The sequence below is a fragment of the Chenopodium album genome, chromosome 5 (assembly GCF_948465745.1).
Source record: "Chenopodium album chromosome 5, dcCheAlbu1.1, whole genome shotgun sequence".
Classification (NCBI taxonomy): domain Eukaryota; kingdom Viridiplantae; phylum Streptophyta; class Magnoliopsida; order Caryophyllales; family Amaranthaceae; genus Chenopodium; species Chenopodium album.
In genome coordinates this window covers 1,201,093-1,212,684 of record NC_137838.1, presented here as the reverse complement: position 1 = coordinate 1,212,684, position 11,592 = coordinate 1,201,093, and the positions used below count along the sequence as shown (strand labels likewise).

Here is an 11,592-nt window from a genome sequence, read left to right as displayed (position 1 = left end):
AACATTAAATTCACAATAGATATATTACTTTGACTTTTTCTTTTAAATTTTTTCAAATACTTTGTATTATTGGTTAAAGTTCCGAATGACTTAGGGTCTATTCTCTTCAACTTAATTTCAGTTCAGTTTAGCTCCAATCAGTTCAGTTCAGTTTAACTCAGCTCTCTATTTTCTTCTATCGTAAACAATTTATTTCATGTCTATTCAGTTCAGTCCATTTTAATACTTTAGTTCAATTCAATTTAATTCAGCAAATTAGAACAAGCCCTTAAATTTGCTAATGCGCATGACAAAGTGCAAAACTAGATTTCCCCTCAAAAAAAAGTGCAAAAGTAGATTGGGCCTTGGATTTGGGCTAGAAAGAAAGGGTTCTCCCATTCCAAAACACACCCCAAGAAGCATATTCTCTATCCAAATCCTTTTAAAAAAAATAAAATCAAAAAATGAGGAAGGAGGGAGCGGCTACGAATTTCAAATCCAAGTATTACGGCATTTATTTAATTTAATTTTTTACCAAGAAAATGATTAGACGAAAGCTAAAAGAAACATAATCTCCAATTATCTTTAAATTCATCCTTCTGAAAATGACGGTTTAAATCATAAACATTTCCCTCACTCTCTCTCTCTCTCTCTCTTCACCTCCAAAACCCTGCCTCCCTCTGCTTTCTCTCTCTAAATCTCATTTTCTCTCTCCTCTCAACTGGTAATATTGCTACTCAATCTCTCTCCAATTTCATCATCTTCACCATTAATTTCCACTGATTTTGATTGATTCATTGATTAATTATTGTTTCATTTGTGGTGAATTTTTGAATTGGTAAAGTAATTTAGGGTTTATGTTTTGTTAAACTTTTGTAGGTTGATTGAATTTCGAACGAAACGATGTCGTTGAGGCCAAATGCTAGGACGGAAGTTCGCCGGAATCGATACAAAGTCGCCGTTGACGCCGATGAAGGTCGCCGGAGAAGAGAGGATAATATGGTGGAGATCCGAAAGAATAAGAGAGAGGAAAGCTTGCTCAAGAAGCGTCGTGAAGGTCTTCAAGCTCAGCAGCAGTTTACTCCTTCTCTTCATGCTTCTACTGTTGATAATAAGAAGGTCTAATTCTTGCTCCGATCTTTTGTTTTGAATTTCTTTTTATTTAATTTCTTGAATTTTGAGTAATTGATTGATAATTTGTTTATCCGAGTTGATTAATTTTCAGCGTTTGATCGATATTCAGGCTTTGTTGTTTGTGTAATTATTTCAATTAGGTTTTGTGTGAAAATTTCAAGTTGCTTTGCTTAATTGATTGTGTATCATTTTTTTTTTTCAAAATTCATGAGTATTGATTGTGTTGTTGTTGGAGTGTGTTAAGGAAAATTTGGTATAAGATTTTTGTTTTGATCCTAGTTCTGGATGCTCGTGGTCAATTGCTTGATGCTTCTGTTGTTGACATTATAGAGTTGCTTACGAAATGTTATAGTTAGAGGAACGAATGTGGAGCACTGAGTCTAGTAATTAGATACTTGTTAAGTCCTCCACTGCTATTAAAAATTGGTCGCTATTGCCTTTGATCCCCACTTATGGGACTAAGGCTTTGATTGATTGATATTGCCTTTAATATTTAAAGCTCGATGATTCAGTATGATTTCCAATTTATTGCTGTAATTATATAATCTTTGGATTTGCAGTGTAAAGTAATTACATGATTTACATGGTTGTGCAGCAGCAGATGGTGCATTTTTTTCTGGTTCAATGTAAACTGTTAGCTTAGTTAGAGTGCTTGTAATTTTTAATTTTTTTTAAAAAAAATATGGTGCAGGATAAATTTACTAAATGAGATAGCAGTTTAAAAAATTTATGCCCTCTTCCTCTCTTTCTCATGCATTGTGCACAATATACATGGTTTATAATAAAATAACGTACCAGGCAGCTCAGTTGGTGGGGAGTTTTTGGTAGTCTAGCAGCAGATACTCGTATAATGTGCATGTTCGAATTTCTGTAGTCCCACTGTGAAGCTTTCTTTGCTTCTATATTTCTCATTTTCAATCACCTTTTTTTTTAAAAAAAATCTATTGTGATATTACATTGTTATTATTTGAGTTGGTAATTTTACATTTTTACCCCTTAAACCACTAACTCAACCAGTAGATTTAAGTTTAACTGGGAGAAAATGTCACTAGTGAAACATTCTTGTGTGGATATTATCATGGTGCTCGAAATTGCTTTCAAAATAGATGCAAAATGTGAATAGTTTATAATTTTGTTGCATCTTCCTAGACTAATAGTTCAATTGTTCTGAATTTATTTCAAATAGCTAAGGACGATCATTAGAAACAAAAATCTGTCAATGTGAACCAAGTGTTGATTTGGTAGTCTTAAAGATGAAATTGTTGGCTTTTTGTTCCATCCCTCATTTGAGCAGTAATGTGGTAGTGAATTTATATTTGGAATTTACTAGTCTCTGTTCAGAATTAAATTGTTGACGTGTGAGTTCTAGTCACATTTGTGTGTTGTTTCAATCTGTCCTCTCCCTTTCATCTTGACCTGTATATTACCTTCTTTTTTTTTTCTTTCAAAAGGCAACCTTTCTTATTCAGTGCCTGGTACTTACTCTTGCTATGAATTTTCTTGTTCCTATTCTCTGAATCTTGAATTGGCTGCTTGTGTTTTTGCAGCTAGAGAGTTTACCAAATATGGTGGCTGGGGTTTGTTCTGATAATAATCAATTGCAGTTGGAGGCCACAACACAGTTCCGAAAATTGCTTTCCATTGGTATTGGCGTGCTATCTTTTTTAATTTTGCTTGTAAATAAGTAGTCTGTAATTGTTTAGTGACTGTTGCTTGGGCTTTTGATATATGTAGAACGAAGCCCACCGATTGAGGAAGTTATACAAGCTGGAGTTGTACCCCGCTTTGTGGAGTTTCTTCAAAGGGAGGATTATCCACAGTTACAGGTCTTTATTCCTGTTGTATTTGTTGTTATTCATATCTAGTTATAGTATTATGGGCATTGGGCAAGCTGGTTGCTCTTTTACTGAATATTTGGATTTTGTTGTGTAGTTTGAGGCTGCATGGGCTCTTACAAACATTGCATCTGGGACCTCAGAGAACACTAAGGTGGTGATTGATCATGGGGCTGTTCCGATATTTGTGAAGCTTCTTGCTTCTCCTAGTGATGATGTCCGTGAGCAGGTGTGACAGTAATTATTAAATTTCTCTCTGTTTTTTTAATTGATGTATTGTTAAGGGCCCAAGGGTTGCTACTTTGCTTCTTTGGTCTTGACATTATTGGAATTTGCAGGCAGTTTGGGCTTTGGGTAATGTTGCTGGTGACTCTCCTAGATGCCGGGATTTGGTTCTTAGTAGTGGTGCATTGATTCCATTACTTGCTCAACTCAATGAGCATTCCAAGTTGTCCATGCTTAGAAATGCCACATGGACTCTGTCGAACTTTTGTAGAGGAAAACCACAACCTCCCTTCGAGCAGGTCAGTGCCCTTGTATATATTTTTATCACTTTTTAAAAGGCTTAAAGTTGAAACCCTATTCTATGAAATCCATGAATAGGTGAAGCCAGCTCTTCCTGCCCTTGAACGACTTGTTCATTCAAATGATGAAGAAGTGTTGACAGATGCATGCTGGGCACTTTCTTACCTATCTGATGGACCAAATGAGAAGATTCAAGCTGTGATTGAGGCAGGTGTATGTTCACGATTGGTTGAGCTTCTCATGTATGTACCCTCGTTCTGTTATCTGTACATGGATACCTTTTTTTTTTTTTTTTTTTTTTTTTTTTTTTTTTTTTTTTTTTTTTTTTGTGCTTTTAGTTACAAGTTTTGGGTCTTTCTCCAGGCACCCATCTCCTTCGGTGCTGATTCCCGCCCTCCGCACAGTTGGTAATATAGTCACTGGGGATGATTCGCAAACACAGGTTAGATTTTGTTTAGCCCGCTTACCATTTATAATAGTAGCTTTAATCCTGATGGACAGCTAACATTTATTTATCTGTCCTGTTTCGGTTTTGTTTTCGTTTTATGTTAATGACTTATGCTGTGATGACTCTGACTAGTTTCAACAGCTCAACGACTTCAGTTTTTTCACTACGCAGATTTAGAAATAATACAGAGTTGTCTGCTTTTTATTCCTTAATATATTGCTTGCTGGTCGTGTTTGAATTTGTTTCGGGGTCTCTTTGTAAAATTGTGTTGTATTCTTGATCTTTGCTGTATAGAGATGTGTCTAGTTCTTTCTAGATGTGAAAAAGCATCCTTCTTCAGTACTTGTGTTTTATTTTATATTATTATGAAGTGATGTCAGTATACTGTTTGCTTATTTTGTTTGTTTGTTTTTCTGATTTGATGATGTGTGCTTGATAACTTCCATGATATAGTTGTATCTAAATTTGAAATTATTTTGGTTAGTCAAAACAAAACTTCATTGATTAGAATTAATGTGGGTTTTTTTTTATAAATGAAGTGCTTTCCTGCTTCATGACTGGAATATTTGGAATTGTATATGATTTGCTGATCAGTAGTGAAAGTCTGGAACTAATGTTGTTAATACCTAGATGACATATGAAATACCTGTGTTGCTCTAATCTGGAAGTTCCACCTGTTGATTACTGAACACAAAAATGATTGTTGCTGATCCCTGTTTTGCTCTAATTTGTTGTGAGCTTTTGTTATTTGGAATGTGCATTGTGTGATATCTTCTTGTATTTATATCTTCAACATTACATTTAAATTACATCTTCAACATTACATTTAAATTACCTTGGCTTATCATTGCAATTTAATATCCTTGCAGTTTATCATCGACAGTGGTGCATTGCCATGTCTTTTGAACCTGTTGACTAATAATCACAAAAAGAGCATTAAAAAGGAAGCTTGTTGGACCATATCAAACATTACAGCTGGAAATAAGGCACAAATTCAGGTATTCCAACCAGTCCTATCCTGCAAACGTTTTTTGGAGGGATTTTTCTGTCCTTGTAACATACATAATGTAGCCTCTCAACTGTATTAAGTACTCAGTAGGAGTTTGTGCTTACTGCTATTACCGAATGATCTAGGCTGTCATTGAAGCTGGTTTGGTTGGCCCTCTAGTCAACTTGCTTCAAACTGCAGAATTCGATATAAAGAAAGAAGCTGCTTGGGCGATATCTAATGCTACATCTGGTGGAGCTCCAGAGCAAATAAAGTATGTTTTTATTGTCTTGGAGCATTATGCTCTCATCTATGTTGTGCACAAGATTGTAACCTTAATCTGGCTATTTTTGTTCTAGGTTTCTTGTAAATAAGGGGTGCATAAAGCCATTATGTGATCTGCTTGTGTGCCCTGATCCAAGGATCATCACTGTCTGTCTGGAAGGGTTGGAGAACATTCTGAAGGTGGGTGAAGCAGAGAAGAATTCTGGCACCACTGGAGATGTTAATTTCTATGCACAGATGATAGATGAAGCTGAAGGATTGGAAAAGATCGAAAATCTTCAAAGTCATGATAACAATGAGATTTATGAGAAAGCAGTGAAAATTCTCGAGACATATTGGTTGGAGGAAGAGGAAGAGGCTGCTGCTGGACCATCTGGTGATAATACCCAAGCTGGGTTCCAGATGTGGAGCAATGAAGGCCCCTCTGGTGGATTTAAGTTTGGCTGAAGGTAGCGTAACTCTATCTGATTCCTTGTTGACTGGATTTTTTGCAACCCGTAATCTGTTATTTGTTACCACCTCCCCCTCCCCCCCAACACACACACAAAGGTCCATTGGAGTAATTTGATTAGACAACTACGTGATTAAGCTATAGCTGAGGGGCCAAGGTAGAAAATTCAAGTAATGTGTGCATCTAGTTTGCATGAAAAGATTACTTGAGGACTTTATTGCAAATGTTAGTATGGTGCTTTCCTGAGTTTATGAGATGGGTACCTTGAGATGAATGAACGGTCTACATAGGCAGGTGTTTAGTTCTCTTGAAACCTTTCACAACCCTGTCAATAGAACTATAGAAGCTATCCTTTCAAGTCCTTTCCAACCTTCTATCTACTCTATCCTCATGTAACAGTCTTGTCAGTAGTAACTAGCCTAAGTCTCTATTTCTAATCTTTTCTATCTGGACTATATCCTCGTGAAGAAACTAAGGAATCCTCTTTTGTAAGAATTAAAACATCATCCCTCTCCTAGCTCCCAAAAAATAAAAACGTTGTATATTTGTTATAACAATTATCACAAGACTATTTGTAGTTTTCACTGCATAGAGATAATCACTAGACTTGGATCATAAATAAGTTTTGGATGTCTTGCTCTTTTTAGCATGTAAATGTTGCCTGTTTTATCCCTTGAGGCTAATTATTATTCAAATACAGGATTTGGATGGATGGACTAGTAGCAGTATGTTGAAGTCAATGAGATGGATCTTGGACTCTAGCTTGACATCAGGTGAACTTCGAGGTCCAGCTCTGGTCGGGCTGGGTTTGGTTATGTCATATTGCATGTGTCAAGTCTGTGGTCAAGGAGTATCGTCCACTGTATCTGTCAAGGGCCAGATGTCATTCTAATGGTGCTAGTGCTCTGGTATGGCATTCCTCCGCGTATTGTTGCCCTTCTGTGTTGGGGTTTATATGTCAAATAGTGAATTCTTTATTGGGTCACTTTTTTCTTTTTCTTATTTTTTTTCAGTATTTGGGGGAGTTGGGAAGGGTATTTTGGTTTGAAAAGGAGGGGTTTTGTAGTTGCCATTATTTTGTGTTCAATACAAGTAGTATTAGTTATTTGCCCTATAGAGTCTCACAGGATATTTGTTTTCGATTGGCACTTGCCAGTTTATCCTTCTCAGGTAACCGTAGTTTTTGTTTCCTGTGACACATTTCTTAACCTCAAGGATATATGTCAAATGATCATAGAGAAATATTAGATGATATTTGTGTTATATGCGTATGAAATATTGAACTGTGAATATGATGTTAGGTATGATATTTCATCAATGGTTAGTTGCATATACAAACATTTTCAATTGCTGCTCAAGCGAAAGTGTGAGAAGGTGCTTCAAAAGCTAACGATTCTAACAGACTCAAAATTTACTGCTCTATACACTACGGAGCCAAAATGCCATATTAAATCTAGAACTCCTTGATAGGTAGATTCATGATACATTGTGTATGCAGTAGTTAGATAAATAACCTCATCAGAGAACATGAATGTCAAAGGATTTACGCGGTGAAGCAGTTGTTCTTCTATAGCGACGTTGGTGCCTGGTGCTACTGTTGAATTACCGTTGCTGCTGTCCACATAAATAACCTTTTAAGCAGCATTGAAACTGTTGGCAGCGTACCAAAAACAAATTATATAGTTGCCCTGCTGGTCATGTCACTTGGCTGTTAAGATGCAACATCACATATGCACAAAGGGCCCATTCTCAAATAGCTTCAGAAAAAGTGTTATGAAATCGCAGTTGATGGTAGCCCATTTACATCAGATAAAAGCTGTATGTGTTGACTATGTCTTTTATGATCTACTCTTATGGAGCAAATCTCACCAAAGTTTATCCTATCAATTTATTTGAACTTTTATTTTTATTTTTATTTTTTGGTAGAGATTTGGAAATAAATGGGATATCTATATCAAAGTCAAACTTCATACTAGCAAAACTGGGTCGCGTCGGTTTCAAGCGCATAATCGTAGGTTCGAATTGGTTAAATTGTATTTACATTTTCATAATCTCTCTTTTACGGTAGACTTCGAATTTATGTATAAGGATGAGGTATGTAACAAAGATGAGTTATTCCATACGGAGTACTTTTTATATTTTTAAATAGGGTAATGTATAGCCCTTAGACTACATATAAACATTAATTAACTATATTTTGCATTTATTTATAGATGGTAAGAGTATAAAAAATTGTACACCGTGTATAGAGCTGTCAAAAGTTGTCCGTACCCGAAATACCGACTCAAACCCATTATTAACCGATCCATTTGAACTCGAAAAAATGGTGACCCAAACCCGAGATGACCCGACAAGAAACCAACCCTAAACCCGAGTTGACCCGAGTATGTGAGACCCGAACCCGAACATGAACTGACCTGGAAATGACCCGACTCGAATGTAACCCGTAAATTATTGACCTGAACCGAATCCAACTTGAACCGAAATTGACCCAAACCCGTTTTAACCCGTCAAAACCCGAATTTAACCCGACTTGTTACTAACCTGACCTAAATTCAATCCGACCCGTTCCTAACCCGACCCGAATTTAACCCAACCTGTTACAAACCCGACCCGAAATCAACCTGATTTGTTATTGACCTGACCCAAATTCAACTCGACTTGTTATTAACCCGACCCAAAAATTCAACCCGGTCTGTCACTAACCCGACTCGAAATCTACACGACTTGTTATTGACCCGACCTAAATTCAACCCAAATTGTTCCTGACCCGATTTCAAATCACCTTAAATACAATTTAGACCACCTTATTAATGTTGATCAAAGCATTTTGTCTAGGGAGACCAAATCGGTCACGGCCAGCAAAAGAAAGGTGAATCTTCCTCAAATTTAAGAGTTAAATATAATATATATTTTTTGTATGGTCAAAGGAGATAATTATATTCCTAAATTATAAATTGTAGTTACCTAGTATAGTGCCATATATATTATAGTCAAATGAAATAATTAGCTTGATAAAAATGATAATTATCTATTTATAGTTAGTTGAACCCGAATATGACCTGACTTGGAAATGACCCGACCTGATTGTAACCTGCAAATTATTGACTTGAACATAACCTGACTTGAATCCGAGAATGACCCGACTTGGAAATGACCCGACATGATTATAACCTGCAAATTATTGACTTGAGCCAAACCCGACTTGAACCCGAGAATAGCCCGACTTGAAAATGGCCGGACCTGATTATAACCCGCAAATTATTGACTCAAACCCGAGAATGACCCGACCTTATTCTAACCTACAAATTATTGACTTGAACCAAACCGACTCAAACCCGAGAATTACCTTAACCCGTAAAAACCCGAATTGAACCCGACCTATTGTTCAACCGACCCGAATGTAGCCCGACCTATTAATAACAAAACCTAAACCCGACCCAAACCCAATAAGAAGTATGACCCGACGTGACCCGACTCAAACATGACCCAACCCAAACCCGATCCGCATAGGTTATGGAATTAATCCAACATGACTCCACCCAATTTGACCCGACCCACTCTAACCGGCCCAAACTCGACCATTTTTACCCGAATTGACAGTTCTACCCGAAACCTCCAAAATTTCTCAAAAAGCGTGGATATTAGCCTTCAATTTTGGAATTTTTTTAACTTTTTTTTCCCCCGGAAATAAAAATTGCAGAATTGTTTACCATGGTCCCTAATACCCTCAAGAAATCAATTGGGTGGCTGGAAGCCTAGAACCATCCAATTTGCCTTTAAACGACCAATTTACCGGTTTCCAACTTGCACTGATTTCATTAATTCAAGCCTATCACGAACATTTATGACAACAAATAATGATCATATATGGTAACAAATTAAACGGCATTATATGACCCGAAGATGTATCCCATAGAATTTCAAGTATTTTCGATACCGGGCCTGAAACCTCCAAAATTTCTCGAAAAGCGTGGATATTAGCCTTCAATTTTGGAATTTTTTGACTTTTTTTTCGCCCGGAAATAAAAATTGTCGAAATGTCTACCATGGTCCCTAATACCGTCCGGGATTCCCATTGGGTGGGTGGAACCATCTAATTTGCCTTTAAACTACCAATTTACTGGTTTACAACTTGCACCGATTTCATTAACTCAACCCTACCACGAACATTTATAACAGCAAATAATGATCATATATGGTTCCAAACCGCATTATATGACCCCGAGACATATCCCATAGAATTTCAAGACTTTTAGACACCGGGCCCTAAAACCGCTAAAATTTATAAAAAAAACGTGGATATTAGTCTTCAATTTTGTAATTTATTGACTTTTATTTGCCCGGAAATAAAAATTGTCGAAACGTTTACCATGGTCCTTAATATCCTCCGGGAGTCCAATTAGGTTGGTGGAACCATCCAATTTGCCTTTAAACGGCCAATTTAATTACCGGTTTACAACTTGCACCGATTTCATTAACTCAAGCCTACCACTAACATCTATGACAACATATAATGATCATTTCTTGTTCCAAACGGCATTATATGACCCCTAGATGTATCCCCTAGAATTTCACAACATTTCGACACCGGGCCCCGAAACTTCCAAAATTTCTTAAAAAGCGTGGATATTAGTCTTCAATTTTGTAATTTTTAGACTTTTTTCGCCCGAAAATAAAAATTGCTGAAATGTTTACCATGGTCCCTAATACCCTTCGGTAGTCCAATTGGGTGGGTGGAACCATCTAATTTTCCTTTAAACGACCTATTTACTAGTTTATAACGAACTTACACCGATTTCATTAAATCAAGCCCACCACGAACATTTCTCACAAAAAATAATGATCATATATGGTTCCAAACGGCATTAAATGACCCCGAGATATATCCCCTAAAATTTCAAGACTTTTCGACACCTGGCCCAAAATCCTCTAAGAGTTCTCAAAAAGCGCGGATATAAAAATTTCACCTAAAAATAATAATTGCCGAAATGTTTACCATGGTATCTAATACCGCTCGGGAGTCCCATTAGGTGGGTAGAACCATCCAATTTGCCTTTAAACGACCAATTTATTGGTTTACAATTAGCACCGATCTCATTAACTCAACCCTACCTCGAACATTTATAACAACAAATAATGATCATATATATATATGGTTTAAAACCGCATTATATGATCCCAAGATGTATCCACTAGAATTTAAAGACTTTTCGACACCGGGCTCCGAAACCTCCAAAATTTCTCAAAAAGCGAGGTTATTAGTCTTCAACTTTGTAATTTTTTGTCTTTTTTACGCCCGGAAATAAAGATTGACGAAATGTTTACCATGATCCCTATTCCCTAATACCCTCCAGGAGTCCAATTATGTTGGTGGAACCATCCAATTTGCCTTTAAACGGCCAATTTAATTACCGGTTTAAAACTTGCACCAATTTCATTAACTCAAGCCTAATACGAACATTTATGACAACATAAAATGATCATACATGGTTCCAAACGAAATTATATGACCCCGAGATGTATCCCCTAAAATATGAATAATTTTCTACTCCAGGCCCCGAAACCTCCAATATTTATAAAAAAGCGTGGATATTAGCCTTCAATATTGAGTTTTTTAGATTTTTTTTTCGCAAGGAAATAAAAATTGCCGAAATGTTTACAATGGTCCCTAGTACCCTAAGTGAGTCCAATTGGATGGGTGGAACCATCCAATTTTCTTTTAAACAACCAATTTACCGGTTTACAACTTGCACCGATTTCATTAACTCAAGCCTATCACGAACATTTATGACAACAAATAATGATTATATATGGTTCCAAACGGCATTATATGACCCGGAGATGTATCCCATAGAATTTCAAGATTTTTCGACACAGGGCTCGAATCCTCCAAAAATTCTCAAAAAGCGTGGATATTAGCCTTCAATTTTAGAATTTTTTTTAC

General features: G+C 36.5%; 1 protein-coding gene across 1 annotated transcript; it reads left to right on the top strand.

Annotated features, from left to right (window-relative positions):
- The first annotated feature begins 585 nt into the window (after positions 1-585).
- Positions 586-6,899, top strand: LOC145631426 (importin subunit alpha-1-like). The gene is made up of 12 exons (XM_081683496.1): positions 586-703; positions 859-1,098; positions 2,661-2,757; positions 2,848-2,939; positions 3,046-3,177; positions 3,287-3,472; positions 3,552-3,715; positions 3,837-3,915; positions 4,791-4,919; positions 5,056-5,183; positions 5,269-5,643; positions 6,346-6,899. The coding sequence occupies exons 2-11, from the start codon at positions 883-885 to the stop codon at positions 5,639-5,641; spliced, it is 1,596 nt and encodes a 531-aa protein (XP_081539622.1). The 5' UTR covers positions 586-703; positions 859-882; the 3' UTR covers positions 5,642-5,643; positions 6,346-6,899.
- The last annotated feature ends 4,693 nt before the right edge of the window (positions 6,900-11,592 follow it).